Source organism: Thunnus albacares, chromosome 22, assembly GCF_914725855.1.
Source record: "Thunnus albacares chromosome 22, fThuAlb1.1, whole genome shotgun sequence".
NCBI lineage: Eukaryota > Metazoa > Chordata > Actinopteri > Scombriformes > Scombridae > Thunnus > Thunnus albacares.
In genome coordinates, this window is record NC_058127.1 from 21,130,734 (window position 1) to 21,146,348 (window position 15,615).

Consider the following 15,615-nt stretch of genomic DNA (forward strand, 5'->3'; position numbering starts at 1 on the left):
GGAGATCAACTTTCTTACTGTTCACACAACCAAACTGGCATTTTACCACGTCTTGCAGCACATTATGAATACGACTCAACACAAATAAGCACAACTTCATCTATACCATCACTAAAAATGTCCATAAGAAAGAATATTATAAACAGGCTACTATAAGGAGGTCAGAGGTCAATTTTAAATCTTATTTTCAACCTTTCCATTATTGCTAAAATGTGTCTTTTGTAACATCACAGATTCTAACCAATGAATAAAAACACGCTTTAGGTTTTAAGTTTAAATTTATCAACTTGGTGTCAGGGAGAAAACACACATATTATATCTGTCCTATGAAATCAGTAAGAAACAGCAGGTCTGCAAATACCGAACAGTGATGGGAGAAAGGTCAAGAAGAGCGGTGTTAATGGTCAGAGTTGCCATAACCAGTTTTATACAGTCTTATCTTAAGACTGATAAAACTAAGCTAAAAGTAAGAAGGCTCCTTCATTTATACAGCAGATGATCCCGTAGTTTTCTCATGTACATTCATGCATATTCAACCACATTAACTTTGGAAGATGAGCGTCACAGTCGTGTGTAAAACCTGAACTCGCAACTCTGCCCTCTTGGAATCAGTCCTTTCTAGACCAAACATGAAAACTGTAGGAGGCACTGAACATGCGATCAATGTTACTTTAACAGAGTCTTTTCTGATTGGCCAATCAAACACAGCCTTGTTCCTCTGAAAAGTAGAGGATGTATAAAGATTCTCTCCAATGATCACGGGGGTTACAACAAAATGACATCTCCAGTTTTTGTTTTGTATGTGACATGTCTGCTCTTGGGGAGAATTGGTAAGCTGCATCTTTTACATTTGGTTTCCTTTATATATCAATATTTTTGATTTGTTCTGTCACACATTATGTATGTTACAATATGCTACCTGTCATGGTGTAAAGTTAACTGTGTATTTGCTTGGTCTCCATTTTCTCTTCAGCTCCTATTACATCTCTGAATACATCATCATCTTTACGCTTTGAATCAGTTAATGTTGGTGAAGATGTGACTTTGGAATGTTTCTATAAAGATGATGCTGCAGTGATGTTTTACTGGTATAAACAAACTCTGGGACAGAAGCCAAAGCTGATGTCTAAACTCTATAAACATGATACAAATGGCAATTTTCAAGGTGAATTTAAGAACCATCCACGCTTAGGACTGGAAGCTAGCCCTGGTAAAAATCACTTGAAGATCACAAATGTGCAAATTTCAGACTCGGCTACTTACTACTGCGTAGCTGGCTATTCATATTTGTATGAATTTTTAGAGAGCATTATTGTCGGTGTAAAGGATTCAGGTTCAAACATCCAAGCTTTGGTCCATCAGTCGGCATCTGAGAGCATCCGGCCAGGAGGCTCTGTGACTCTGAACTGTACAGTACATACTGGGACCTGTGATTATGGAGAACACAGTGTTTACTGGTTCAAAAACTCTCAAGAATCTCATCCAGGAATCATTTACACACATGGAGGCAGGAATGATCAGTGTGAGAGGAACAACAACACACAAACACACACCTGTGTCTACAACTTGCTGATGAAGAGTCTGAATCTTTCTCATGCTGGGACCTACTACTGTGCTGTCGCCTCATGTGGACAGATACTGTTTGGAAACGGGACCACATTGGATTTTGAGCGTAAGTAACTTTGTAGCAAAGATGGCCTCATTTGTTAAGTAGTGGAGGAAACTTTATAATCAAATTTGATGAACAAAGAAAGAAAACTGTAATGTGTCCTAATGTTTGGATCTGCAGATGAGGAAGACTCTCTTGTCTTGGTGTATATCTTGAGTGGAGCTTTGGCACTCACCACCATCCTGGTTGTTTTCCTGGCTTACACAGTATATACAATGTTCAAGACAAACAGCTGCCAAGGCACAGGTAGGCTAAACTGCAGTTCTTTATATTTGGAGTGTGTAATGAACGTGATATTGATTCGCAGTAATGTGGACATTAGTAAAGATTTAGATTTTAACATTTTCATTTGTACATTGAAGAACATGCACATACCATGAGAATATACTGTGTATTTTTTATTTCATGTTTCATCAGCTGCAAACATCATCAGTGTTGAACTGTTCACTTCTGCTTCAGATTTATAGTCAAAAAATCCTGGAAAAATGAGCCAGTCCAGAACGATATTTTTTTAAATAAGAATCTGAAATGAAAACAGTATTCTAAATAAACTGATGTAAGTTTAATAAATACTCAAATCTGGCTTCTATATTTAAGCGCCGCCTCGCCCTGCAGTTTCGGTGACCGATAAATCAGAAGAACTGTTTCATTACTTTCAGTATAAATGATCAAACTAAGTTAAAAAGGAATTTTGAAAAACAATTTTGTTGTTTTTTTCCATGACTAGACTTGCAAGCAAGACCATCAGCTGCCGTGGCTCCAAATGCAGAGGTAGGTATTTAAGTGCTCTAATGTCACTGTAACATATTTTACAGAATGAAAACAGAGCACAGGGGAAACATAATACAATACAAGAAGAGCAACATTTTTTAACCAATTAAAAATAATGCAGTGCTACATACCCTTGTAAAGGTTGATTGTAGATTGTAAAACAGTCTGCAATGGTAACTGTGGAAGGCTGAATTTGTTGTTGTTGTACTGGATTACATTTTAAGCTTCACAAAGGAAGTTATTTTTGCAGGAAGTTTATATTGATTTGCATGACAGTGAACAGAAGTTGCTGATACTTTTTTCAATGCTTGTTTGTATCAATAATGAGACAAACACTGTTTTATATTTTATTACCAGGGCTACCAAGATGCAGATAACCTCCATTACGCTGCTTTAAGGGAGAACAAGGTCAGCAGGTCAAGACGACAGAGGGACGACACCAGGACTGAATGTGTTTACTCCGGTGTGAGACAGTAGAGCTGAACATGTTTCATTTGTACTTTGTGTCTCTGTGACAAGAAGAATGAACTGAATATAATATAACCAAATAAATACTTTCTTTCAGTTACAGTTGAGCCAGGGTTCTTTGATGTGATCTGTTTTGTCAAAGGTGCCATATTTCCATTCTCACCATGCCTGCAGTTAACAAAGTACAAACACACGACCACACACAACACATCTCTGTGGTGTTTGTGGAGTCAGATATTTGAGAGAGAGTTTCTGCAGCTGTCTATATCAGTCTCTAAGTGCTGCACTGTTAAAGGCATGATGTCACATTATTTTACAAAGAAAAACCATCATCATATGACAGAAACACTATTTCAGAGTCAGAGGGACACATTCAGCTTGTTGTGCTAACATCCTGTGTGTCTGGTACAGACGAGACTCCTCTCAGGTGTGGTAGCACGTTCAGAAACATCAGAACCGGCCCTCTCACAGCAGGCTGGCGACAATACTCATCAACATGTGTATTCTGAACACACTCTGGCACTGATACTGCCCATTGTTCTTCACAAGTTGTTTACAGTAAATTAGCAGATTGCACATCACAAACCCAGAGATGTGAGGATCTTTTTTTAGCTTCTGTGCGGTCTGCAGTCGAAAGATTCACTCTCAATGTACTTCATGTAATTCAGTAGGACCCTCTGCTCTCTTTGTGGTTTTAAACAGGAAGTCTCTGCAGTGTTTTCATGCACAGCCTCCACACAGTATAACTCTAATGCCCAGACTTGATTAAAAAAAAAAGACTGATGCTCTGTAACCAATTTTCACATTGTGTCATATTCAAGAACTAAAACAGGGTTCAAATGTTCAAAACTAATAGCTAGTAACTCTGTGCATTTGCTTAGAGGAATCCAATATTGTCAATGTTTTTGTCAAAACCTGTTAATGTGTACCAGCTTTTCATCATGTCCAGCCATAGAAATCAGGAAATTCTGCCTGCCAGAGTTGTGCCAACATACAGGCATAACATTCACTCTTATATCAACCAAATGGTGGCCATGACTGTGCCATGTGTGCTTGGGTAAGAACAGGTAAAGCAATAAACATCCTCATATAACACGTCAATGTTAACGATAACCACAAAAGATAACAGTGTATTTACTTTGTTGACATAATATGAACATAATATCAGGTTACAGCTATGCACCAACCTTTGGCACTGGCAACATAATCTCACACAATCTCACAGTCCAGAGTGAAAGTCAAAGCAGAAGGATTATGGTTATTATAAACACACCATCCCATTACTGATACACAAGAAGTTGCCACAACTGATTTGTGGGGATGTTGTGAGGTGATCATAAATGTTCATTATTTTTAATACTGATGATTTCTGAGATATAAGACTGAAGATGTCATCTGGTATTCAGGATATATTTGAATATTAATGCACAATCTGAAAGTATCCAAATGATATATTTCAATAAAAACCAACCAATTACAGAACTTTAACTAGTGCAAGTAGCAAAGTAAGATTAGTGAGTTTTCTAAGAGCCACTCCCCACATTCATAGCAACTGGACATTACAGAACCTGATAGCATGTATGGAATGAAAGAGCAGAAATCAGATGAGTGAAACTTCTCTCCAAAGCTCTGTTTGAACTTGCAGGTCTTTGTTAATGCATTGCATTCAAGGCAGCACTTAAAATGTTTTCACTGTTTCCACATGTGGATATTAGGCGTTCCTTCTCACTAGCCAATCAAACAGAGTCTTCTCTCTGAAGAGTAGAGAACATCCTGAGATTTAATTCTTTAAGCGCAGCATTTTGAACACGATGACACCTTTGACGATTGCTTGGTACTTGACTTGTTTGTTCTTGGGAACTTCAGGTAAGTTGTTTATCTTTAATTGTTTTTGATATATTACATTTTTTTCGTGCAATCATTATGATACACTTTTATTACGGAATTAAATGTGCACTTTCTGAATCTCTTTTCTCTTCAGCTCAGATGAATGATCTGAAATCATCCAAGTATGTGCATCAAGAGAAGACTTTTTATTCAGTTAATGTTAGTGAAGACGTGACTTTGGAATGTTTCTATAAAGATGATGCTGCAGTGATGTTTTACTGGTATAAACAAACTCTGGGACAGAAACCAAAGCTGATGTCTAAATTCTATAAACATGATCCAAATGGCAATTTTCAAGGTGAATTTAAGAACCATCCACGCTTAGAACTGGAAGCTAGCCTTGGTAAAAATCACTTGAAGATCTCAGATGTGCAAATTTCAGACTCGGCTACTTACTACTGCGTTAGTAGCTATTTAAATAACTTAGAATTTTTGGAAAGCACTACTCTCAATGTAAAGGGTTCAGGTTTAAACATCCAAGCTTTGGTCCATCAGTCGGCATCTGAGAGCATCCAGCCAGGAGGCTCTGTGACTCTGAACTGTATAGTACATACTGGGACCTGTGATGATGGAGAACACAGTGTTTACTGGTTCAAAAACTCTCAAGAATCTCATCCAGGAATCATTTACACACATGGAGGCAGGAATGATCAGTGTGAGAGGAACAGCAACACACAAACACACACCTGTGTCTACAACTTGCCAATGAAGAGTCTGAATCTTTCTCATACTGAGACTGACTGTGCTGTCGCCTCATGTGGACAGATACTGTTTGGAAACAAAACCAAGCTGGACTTTGAGCGTAAGTAACTTTGTAGCAAAGGTGGCCTCATTTGTTAAGTAGTGGAGGAAACTTTATAATCAAATTTGATGAACAAAGAAAGAAAACTCTGTAATGTCTCCTAATGTTTGGATCTGCAGATGAGGAAGACTCTCTTGTCTTGGTGTATATCTTGAGTGGAGCTTTGGCACTCACCACCATCCTGGTTGTTTTCCTGGCTTACACAGTATATACAATGTTCAGGACAAACAGCTGCCAAGGCACAGGTAGGCTAAACTGCAGTTCCTTATATTTGGAGTGTGTAATGAACGTGATATTGAAGGGCAGCAATGTGGACATTAGCAAAGATTTAGATTTTAACATGTTCATTTGTACATTGAAGAACATGCACATACCATGAGAATATACTGTGTATTTTTTAAATTCATGTTTCATCAGCTGCAAACATCATCAGTGTTGAACTGTGCATTTCTGCTTCAGATTTATAAAAATCCAGGAAAAATGAGCCAGTCCAGAACAATATTTTTTAAATAAATCTCTGAAATTAAAACAGCTAAATACATTGATGTAAGTTTAATAAATACTCAAATCTGGCTTCTATATTTAAGCGCCGCCTCGCCCTGCAGTTTCGTGTTCGTCACATTTCAGTGACCGATAAATCAGAAGAACTGTTTCATTACTTTCAGTATAAATGATCAAACTAAGTTAAAAAGGAATTTTGAAAAACAATTTTGTTGTTTTTTTCCATGACTAGACTCACAAGCAAGACCATCAGCTGCCGCAGCTCCAAATGCAGAGGTAGGTGTTTAAGTGCTCTAATGTCAGTGTAACATATTTTACAGAATGAAAACAGAGCACAGGGGAAACATAATACAATACAAGAAGAGCAACATTTTTTAACCAATTAGAAATAGTGCAGTAAGTGCTACATACCCTTGTAAAGGTTGATTGTAGATTGTAAAACAGTCTGCAATGGTAACTGTGGGAGACTGAATTTGTTGTTGTTGTTGTACTAGATTACATTTTAAGCTTCACAAAGGAAGTTATTTTTGCAGGAAGTATATATTGATTTGCATGACAGTGAACAGAAGTTGCTGATACTTTTTTCAATGCTTGTTTGTATCAATAGTGAGACAAACACTGTTTTATATTTTATTACCAGGGCTACCAAGATGCAGATAACCTCCATTACGCTGCTTTAAGGGAGAACAAGGTCAGCAGGTCAAGACGACAGAGGGACGACACCAGGACTGAATGTGTTTACTCCGGTGTGAGACAGTAGAGCTGAACATGTTTCATTTGTACTTTGTGTCTCTGTGACAAGAAGAATGAACTGAATATAATATAACCAAATAAATACTTTCTTTCAGTTACAGTTGAGCCAGGGTTCTTTGATGTGATCTGTTTTGTCAAAGGTGCGATATTTCCACTCTCACTATACCTGCAGTTAACAAAGTACAAACACACGACCACACACAACACATCTCTGTGGTGTTTGTGGAGTCAGATATTCGAGAGAGAGTTTGCAAGCCTGAAAAATGAACATTAAAACAAAGTACTGTGCCGTCTGTATCAGTCTCTAAGTGCTGCACTGTTAAAGGCATGATGTCACATTATTTTACAAAGCAAAACCATCATCATATGACAGAAACACTATTTCAGAATCAGAGGGACACATTCAGCTTGTTGTGCTAACATCCTGTATGTCTGGTACGGACGAGGTGTGGTAGCACGTTCAGAAACATCAGAACCAGCCCTCTCACAGCAGGCTGGCGACAATACTCATCAACATGTGTATTCTGAACACACTCTGGCACTGATACTGCCTATTGTTCTTCACAAGTTGTTTACAGTAAATTAGTAGATTGCACATCACAAACCCAGAGATGTGAGGATCTTTTTTAAGCTTCTGTGCGGTCTGCAGTCAAAAGATTCACTCTCAGTGTACTTCATGTACTTCAGTAGGACCCTCTGCTCTCTTTGTGGTTTTAAACAGGAAGTCTCTCTGCAGTGTTTTCATGCACAGCCTCCACACAGTATAACTCTAATGCCCAGACTTGATTAAAAAAAAAAGACTGATGCTCTGTAACCAATTTTCACATTGTGTCATATTCAAGAACTAAAACAGGGTTCAAATGTTCAAAACTAATAGAGTAGTAACTAGTAACTCTTTGCATTTGGTTAGAGGCATCCAATATTGTCAATGTTTTTGTCAAAACCTGTTAATGTACACCAGCTATTCATCATGTCCAGCCATAGAAATCAGGTAATTCTGCCCACCAGAGTTGTGCCAACATACAGGCATTACATTCACTCTTATATCAACCAAATGGTGGCCATGACTGTGCCATGTGTGCTTGAGTAAGAACAGGTAACGCAATAAACATCCCTATATAACACGTCAATGTTAACAATAACCACAAAAAATAACAGTGTATTTACTTTGTTGACATAATATGAACATAATATCAGGTTACAGCTATGCACCAACCTTTGGCACTGGCAACATAATCTCACACAATCTCACAGTCCAGAGTGAAAGTCAAAGCAGAAGGATTATGGTTATTATAAACACACCATCCCATTACTGATACACAAGAAGTTGCCACAACTGATTTGTGGGGATGTTGTGAGGTGATCACAAATGTTCATTATTTTTAATACTGATGATTTCTGAGAAATAAGACTGAAGATGTCATCTGGTATTCAGGATATATTTGAATATTAATGCACAATCTGAAAGTATCCAAATGATATATTTCAATAAAAACCAACCAATTACAGAACATTAACTAGAGCAAGTAGCAAAGTAAGATTAGTGAGCTTTCTAAGAGCCACTCCCCACATTCATAGCAACTGGACATTACAGAACCTGATAGCATGTATGGAATGAAAGAGCAGAAATCAGATGAGTGAAACTTCTCTCCAAAGCTCTGTTTGAACTTGCAGGTCTTTGTTAATGCATTGCATTCAAGGCAGCACTAAAAAATTTTTTCATTGTTTCCACATGTGGATATTAGGCGTTCCTTCTCACTAGCCAATCAAACAGAGTCTTCTCTCTGAAGAGTAGAGAACATCCTGAGATTCAATTCTTTCAGCGCAGCATTTTGAACACGATGACACCTTTGACGATTGCTTGGTACCTGACTTGTTTGTTCTTGGGAACTTCAGGTAAGTTGTTTATTTTTAATTGTTTATTGTTTATGTTGTATATTACATTTTTTTCGTGCAATCATTATGATACACTTTTATTATGGAATTAAATGTGCACTTTCTGGATCTCTTTTCTCTTCAGCTCAGAAATCACCGAAGTATGTGCATCAAGAGAAGACTTTTTATTCAGTTAATGTTGGTGAAAGTGTGACTTTGCAGTGTTTCTATGAAGGTGATGCAGTGATGTTTTACTGGTATAAACAAACTCTAGGACAGAAACCAAAGCTCATCTCTACCTTCTATCAACATAAAAGTGGCACATTTCATGATGAATTTAAGAATGATTCTCGTTTCACACTGGACACAAGAGATGGTAAAAAACACTTGACAATCTCCAATTTACGTGTTTCTGACTCAGCTACTTATTACTGTATAGGTAGCTATGCATTTCAGTTTGAATTTGCGGACGGCATTGTTGTCAGCGTTAAGGGTTCAGGTTTGGACATCCAAGCTGAGAGCATCCAGCCAGGAGGCTCTGTGACTCTGAACTGTACAGTACACACTGGGACCTGTGATGATGGAGAACACAGTGTTTACTGGTTCAAAAACTCTGAACAATCTCAACCCGGAATCATTTACACACATGGAGGCAGGAATGATCAGTGTGAAAGGAACAGCAACACACAAACACACACCTGTGTCTACAACTTACCAATGAAGAGTGTGAATCTTTCTCATACTGGGACCTACTACTGTGCTGTCGCCTCATGTGGACAGATACTGTTTGGAAACGGGACCAAGCTGGACCTTGGCAGTAAGTAACCTTCTAGCTTTCATATGTGGTTATGATTTCTACCTACTCAATATTCCTACAACTCTATAATGTCTCCTATCATCTGAATCTACAGATGAAGTGGACTTTGTCCTGGTCTACTTCTTGTTTGGAGCTTTGACATTCTCCACCATCCTGATCGTTTTTCTGGCATATGCAGCATATACAATGAACAAAAACTGCTGCCAACGTACAGGTAGGCCAACTGTTATTTATTACTGTTGGTAGTTTGAATTCATGTACTTAATATTGGAGGCACAGCTATTGGAAGTTGATAAGAACAACAAGTTAATCAAATCAAGACAAGAGTGTTAACATATTCCACCACAGTGATTACTTCCACATACTGTAGGAACATATTTTCATGGTTTATCAACTAGAACTTCAAGTTTTTATTTATCAATTCATAGGAAACTGAGCCAGTCAACAAGAATATTAACTAAAGAGGCCATAAGTTAGAAACTTTATACTGTACTGTTAAATGGTGTCAGTGTTACAGTAAGAAGTGGTTTTGGTTTGGATCTTTATTAATTTATATCTATCATGGTGCAATGGTTCATTTTCCATCATGTTTGAGAAATATATCAGACATAAAATCATAAGTTTTAAAAAGTCTTAAATTTGTCCTCCCATCACCAGCTTAGTGCATTTTAAAAGCTTTTATTCTTTTTTCACAACTCAAGAGTCTCAAGAAAGATCTCCAGTGGACTCGACTCCAGATCCAGAGGTGAGTGTTCTTAGAGTTGTACTACTACAACAACAACAACAATATACTGTATATTACAGCATGACAACATGTACAGGGGATGGACACAATTCAGTACAATCATCCTAAAATAAGACATAATGAGACACAGGATGTATACTAATGTGGTGATTGTTTCATACTTTATTTTCAGAGTTACAGAGACGCAGATAACCTCCATTACGCTGCTTTAAGGGAGAACAAGGTCAGCAGGTCAAGAAGACAGAGGGACGACACTTTGACTGAGTGTGTTTACTCCAGTGTGAAGCAATAACCTGGCTGCACTTTTAGAAGACATGACTCTCTAAGTCTGCCTATCAATCTATCTATAATGTATATTTAAGATGTGTTTTTTCTCTATCTGTCTTTCCCCTTATTTGACATACAAATAAACATTTGGTCATTTCTGAACCTTAAGATGTCTTTTAAAACTGAGTAAGAGAAAGAGAAAGCTACAGAGAGTGTGCAGGATAGTGAGTGAGAGTGAGGAAGTGAAAGCAAAACGTTTCAGGCAGTGAACTTTAATGTTATTTGGTCCATGTTTGTGGTTACTTGCTAATTCAAAAGCAGATAAAGCTCTGCCACACTAAGGTAGTTCACCATCTCACATATCCTGTGCTACAAATATTACTGGTCAGAGGGACACAGTCAGAAAGGTATTGCAAACATCAAGCTTGTGTGATGTGGACGTGACTCATTCCCCACATGGTTACAGCCTCAGAAACAACACGTTGGGCCTTCTCACAGCAAGATGGCAACAAGACCTACCAACATGTAATTTCCTATTTGTCTGTCAGATAGTGAGAGTTCACCGAAAGCACAGTCTTACCCAAACTGTAAATGTGTGTTTTAGCCTGTGTGTGGTTGGCAGTCAAAAGATTTACTCTCGATATACTCCAGTCATGTACGTCTGCAAGACCCTCTGCTCTCTTTGTCTTTGTGGTTTCAAACAGGAAGTCTACAGTGTGTTCATGCAAAGCAGCCACACAGTCTAACTGTAATGCCCAGAGCATTTCAGTAGATTGTATCAGCAAATCAGCACCAAAAAGCTGAGACAAACAGCTCTATAACATTAATATACTGTATATGCTCTTGGTTATTAGATTGTTTTTGTCAATATCGTTTAGAATACTGTGTAACTGTAATGCCAAAAACACTCAAGACTTTGCTGTTAGCATAGGTTAGCTGTTGGTTAAAACATCACACTGCTTTCTTCTTCCTGTCAGCATTGATTCTTTCTTTCTTTGAGCAAGGTTTCAAGCCCCATGTTGACCCACACACTGGCACTTCATGTGCTACCATTGGCAAAAACATCTAACAAAGACGCACAGTCAACACAGCAGAGAACGCAGGCAACAATTATGGATATTATAGACATGCCAAACATATAACTGATACATGGAATATTGAAAATCAGCAAATTGTCACTTTAATAGCCCATTAACATGACACACTTCAGCAAAGATGCCACAACTACTGACTGGGGGCCATTGTAGGCAAAGCTTTTTTAACAATAATCAATCAAATCAGATTAATCAAATAAGAATGAAGACATCACTGTGTATTACAGTTATTGAACCCATACAAACATCCACTAATACCTTCTTCTAACTAGAAACATTAGTGCAGGTTGCATCTTTAAATCTAGCCAACTCTCAGCATTCACCGTTATCGCTTCTGTGGTGGGAAGACTGACCTTTTGACTGAAATATGTGATAACTTTCAAAAAACACACTGTTGAATAAAGTGTGAGAGACGATTCTACTCATGGAACAGGTGATTTGTTGGAGTCAGGTTGTAATTTCACGTTGAATAATACAATGTAAAGTAAAAGAAGGAAGGACAGTGGATGGAAAGATAATATACTGAGCTCCACAAATACTAAAATACTAAAAACAACTAGTGAGTGGAGCTACTTTCAGCCTGTCTTAGTTCAACCTAACCAAAATCCTGACCCTACCCTTGGCCAAATTGTTTTAGATGCCCAACCTCTATTAAACTTTCAGTTCCCTAATGTTTCAGTTTACACAGATAAAAGGTGTTATACTGTCAAACAATCCTTTTGGGGTACATAAAATAAATCTTCATAGCCACACAATGTAATTTGGGGTCCAAGGTTTGCACTTGTGTCTAGCTCAGCCGTGTTAAGATGTGTTTACTGGGGTCAGTGTAGTAGACATTCATACAGCACCAAAAGAGCAATTCAGTACTTCCTCAAATATTTCAACAACCAAGTCTCTTAATCCACTTCATTTCAGTTTTCTACACTCAAATCTACAGTTACCTGAGAGGAAATGTGTGATTATACATCCTGCCTCTTTGTCTTTTGTATTTGTTTGTCTCTCAAAGTCCTCTCTAAATACCTGTTTAAACCTCTTCACACTTTTACTGCTCTTGATGCCGGCCAATGAAGGTGAGCGACCTGTGGACTAGAGAACTCTACCTGAGAATTAATTGACTCAACTGCACTTTCAGGCTTAAGAGTTATATTGTGGTTCTGGTACCTCTCTCCATGTGTCTTGTCTGGGAACCAACCAATTGACAATGGAGGCGGCGCTGAACCTGTGTTCATTGTTTCCAAAATAGGACATGCAGTGTCACTTCTTGTTAGCCAATCAAACATTGTCTTCGCTCTAAGAGTAGAGAACATTTAGAGGTTCTCTACATTCAACAAGATATTTTGAACACGATGACATCTCTGAAGTTTGCTTTATTTCTGACTTGTCTGTTCTTGGGGAGAACAGGTAAGTTTTGCAGTTGCCTTTGTATCCTTAAAATGTATATACATTTTTGTTGATATAATTTCTACATTTTCTTGCAATCAGTACATTAAACTTCTATCATTGCATTAATTGCAAATCTCCTTTGTCTCTTTTCTCTTCAGCTCTAGCGACTAATCTTAAATTGTCCTTATCTGTACACCAAGAGAGTGGATTTTTATCAGCTAATGTTGGTGACAACGTGACTTTGCGATGTTTCTATGAAGGTGATGTAGCAGCAATGTTTTACTGGTATAAGCAAACTCTGGGACAGAAACCACAGCTCATCTCTAACTTCTATAAACATGATATAAAAGGCACTTTTAATGATGAGTTCAAGAATGATCCTCGCTTCACATTGGACACTGAAAACGGTAAAAATCACTTGATGATCTCAAATTTACGTCTTTCAGACTCGGCTACTTACTACTGTGCAAGTAGTCTATTATTGAAATTTGAATTTGCGGAGGGCATTACTGTCAATGTAAAGGGTTCAGGTTTGAACATCCAAGCTTTGGTCCATCAGTCGGCATCTGAGAGCATCCAGCCAGGAGGCTCTGTGACTCTGAACTGTACATTACACACTGGGACCTGTGATTATGGAGAACACAGTGTTTACTGGTTCAAAAAGTCTCAAGAATCTCATCCAGGAATCATTTACACACATGGAGGCAGGAATGATCAGTGTGAGAGGAACAGCAACATACAAACACACACCTGTGTCTACAACTCGCCAATGAGGAGTCTGAATCTTTCTCATGCTGTAACCGACTGTGCTGTTGCCTCATGTGGACAGATACTGTTTGGAAACGGGACCAAACAAAAGGGTGAGTAACACTTTAGCAGAGGTTGTTTCATATGAGAAGTAATTATGATTACTCCCTAATTGAACTCGAAATTGATACAAACATAAAACTAGAGAGTTCTTTGTCCTGATGTGTTTCTCTGCAGATGAGGTGGGCTCTCTAGATTCTCTTGTGTATTTCTTGAGTGGAGCTTTGGCGTTCACCACCATCCTGGTTGTTTTACTGGCTTTCTCAGTGTGCATGATGAACAAGAAAAACGGCTGCCAATGTGGAGGTAACTGGGATGGTTTTTATCTGGCAACTTGTTATCACTGATTATGGCTTTAAATAAAAAGCTTTTTCTTTGTTTTACAACAGAATTTGAAAGAATTTCAGCTTCCACCCCAACAAATGGAGAGGTGAATACGACCTTTTTAATTAAAAGTGTTGAATAGTGTTAATTTTCGAAAACTATGACTAAATATAACAACCTTTTTTTCTATGACTATGATGAGACAATGATGACATGGCACTGACTTCATTAAATAGTAACTGTGACTATATCAACATGCAATATTGTTGATGAAAAAATACAAGACTAAAATGTAGTTTAAAAAATAAAAACTTTACCAAAATCTCTCTTTATTTTTGTTGACAAAAAAGAGGAAACAAAATATTATAGACTGTTTTTTTTTTTTCAAATTACAATCCAAATATCCAAATATGTGTGTGAGAGAGAGAGGTGTGTCTTGGTAAACTCAAGTGTCAGTAATATGCTTATATGGATATATATTTATTACATTTTTTTAATGTGAGCAGATTGGTGTGTTTACAGTATTCTTTTCAATTTTATTAGGCTAACTACTTTTATTTCTGTTGTTCAGAACAGAAAGGTAAGTTTGTATTTCGGGCATCCAAAAAATTGGTTCCAAAATGTTTTATTGTCTGTATAGCGCCCATTGTTTTATAATAGTTTGAAAGAGAGTATTGGGCCCCAGTTGTTGAATCATGTTGGTTCAAAATAAATATGCAAATCAGAACATGTTCCATGTTTGGAAATAATCCTCAAAATGATCTCATCAGACCAGACACTTTCTGCAAAGCTGTATTCTTAATCATTCAACCTGTGTTTTTCATCATGTGATTCCTCATGTGAAATAAGTTTGACTAAAATGACAAAAATGATTGGTTTTGGCTCAGCTAGATTAACTGAAATGTTCAATATAAAACTAAAACTACACTAAAATAGTTAGTTTTCTTTGTCTAAGATAAGACTAAAATGACCAGACTTAAAAAAAAAAAAAAAAAAGGGTTAGGTTGACTAAATATGATGAAAACTAACAAGGACATTTGACACAGGACTAAGACTTATTTTATAGCACAGCAATTAGGTGATTTTGGACTTCTCATTTGTTTCATGTACTGTTTTTTAATTTTTTGTTACCAGGCTTATCAAGATGCAGACAATCTCCATTATGCTGCTCTACGGGATAATAAGGTCAACCGACCGAGAAGGCAGAGGAATGACACCTCGAGTCAATGTGTGTACTCCAGTGTGAGGCAGTAGAACTGGACAGGTTTCAATACTCTGTTTTTGTGTAAGATGTCATTTTGTTAACATCTGCTTGAAGAAGTGATGTAGATTTTCGTACAACATGAACAATTTTGTAGGGCTGTAGCCTCCCAGTTGATCGGTTGGTGAATTCTCATTGGTCAGACAATAGCTGGTGTTACACCTGGACCCACCCCGGGGGCCACATCTGGG

At 37.6% G+C, this 15,615-nt stretch overlaps 4 protein-coding genes across 4 annotated transcripts; all 4 read left to right on the forward strand.

Annotated features, from left to right (window-relative positions):
• Positions 1-775: 775 nt before the first annotated feature.
• LOC122973816 lies at positions 776-3,130 on the forward strand. The gene is made up of 5 exons (XM_044341569.1): positions 776-830; positions 974-1,672; positions 1,790-1,915; positions 2,397-2,440; positions 2,798-3,130. Exons 1-5 carry the CDS (start codon positions 776-778, stop codon positions 2,915-2,917), a joined length of 1,044 nt encoding a protein of 347 aa, XP_044197504.1. The 3' UTR covers positions 2,918-3,130.
• A 1,219-nt stretch (positions 3,131-4,349) lies between these two features.
• LOC122973815 lies at positions 4,350-7,086 on the forward strand. Its single transcript, XM_044341567.1, has 5 exons — positions 4,350-4,774; positions 4,890-5,597; positions 5,717-5,842; positions 6,331-6,374; positions 6,739-7,086. The coding sequence occupies exons 1-5, from the start codon at positions 4,720-4,722 to the stop codon at positions 6,856-6,858; spliced, it is 1,053 nt and encodes a 350-aa protein (XP_044197502.1). The 5' UTR covers positions 4,350-4,719; the 3' UTR covers positions 6,859-7,086.
• Positions 7,087-8,643: 1,557 nt separating this feature from the next.
• On the forward strand, positions 8,644-12,532 carry LOC122973212. The gene is made up of 5 exons (XM_044340550.1): positions 8,644-8,747; positions 8,872-9,543; positions 9,638-9,757; positions 10,245-10,288; positions 10,461-12,532. The coding sequence occupies exons 1-5, from the start codon at positions 8,693-8,695 to the stop codon at positions 10,578-10,580; spliced, it is 1,011 nt and encodes a 336-aa protein (XP_044196485.1). The 5' UTR covers positions 8,644-8,692; the 3' UTR covers positions 10,581-12,532.
• Positions 12,533-12,551: 19 nt separating this feature from the next.
• Positions 12,552-15,417, forward strand: LOC122974502. The gene is made up of 5 exons (XM_044342540.1): positions 12,552-13,050; positions 13,191-13,892; positions 14,017-14,145; positions 14,229-14,269; positions 15,298-15,417. Exons 1-5 carry the CDS (start codon positions 12,996-12,998, stop codon positions 15,415-15,417), a joined length of 1,047 nt encoding a protein of 348 aa, XP_044198475.1. The 5' UTR covers positions 12,552-12,995.
• Positions 15,418-15,615: the final 198 nt, after the last annotated feature.

Bases quoted from the DNA above. Each gene is read 5' to 3' on its own strand.
- LOC122973816 (XM_044341569.1), top strand. From the start codon at position 776: ATGACATCTCCAGTTTTTGTTTTGTATGTGACATGTCTGCTCTTGGGG. The intron at 1,916-2,396 runs GTAGGCTAAACT...TTCCATGACTAG, and splicing joins AAACAGCTGCCAAGGCACAG to ACTTGCAAGCAAGACCATCA. The intron at 2,441-2,797 runs GTAGGTATTTAA...TTTTATTACCAG, and splicing joins CCGTGGCTCCAAATGCAGAG to GGCTACCAAGATGCAGATAA.
- LOC122973815 (XM_044341567.1), top strand. From the start codon at position 4,720: ATGACACCTTTGACGATTGCTTGGTACTTGACTTGTTTGTTCTTGGGA. The intron at 4,775-4,889 runs GTAAGTTGTTTA...TTTTCTCTTCAG, and splicing joins TTTGTTCTTGGGAACTTCAG to CTCAGATGAATGATCTGAAA. The intron at 6,375-6,738 runs GTAGGTGTTTAA...TTTTATTACCAG, and splicing joins CCGCAGCTCCAAATGCAGAG to GGCTACCAAGATGCAGATAA.
- LOC122973212 (XM_044340550.1), top strand. From the start codon at position 8,693: ATGACACCTTTGACGATTGCTTGGTACCTGACTTGTTTGTTCTTGGGA. The intron at 9,758-10,244 runs GTAGGCCAACTG...TCACAACTCAAG, and splicing joins AAACTGCTGCCAACGTACAG to AGTCTCAAGAAAGATCTCCA. The intron at 10,289-10,460 runs GTGAGTGTTCTT...CTTTATTTTCAG, and splicing joins ACTCGACTCCAGATCCAGAG to AGTTACAGAGACGCAGATAA.
- LOC122974502 (XM_044342540.1), top strand. From the start codon at position 12,996: ATGACATCTCTGAAGTTTGCTTTATTTCTGACTTGTCTGTTCTTGGGG. The intron at 13,893-14,016 runs GTGAGTAACACT...GTTTCTCTGCAG, and splicing joins AAACGGGACCAAACAAAAGG to ATGAGGTGGGCTCTCTAGAT. The intron at 14,270-15,297 runs GTGAATACGACC...TTTTGTTACCAG, and splicing joins CCACCCCAACAAATGGAGAG to GCTTATCAAGATGCAGACAA.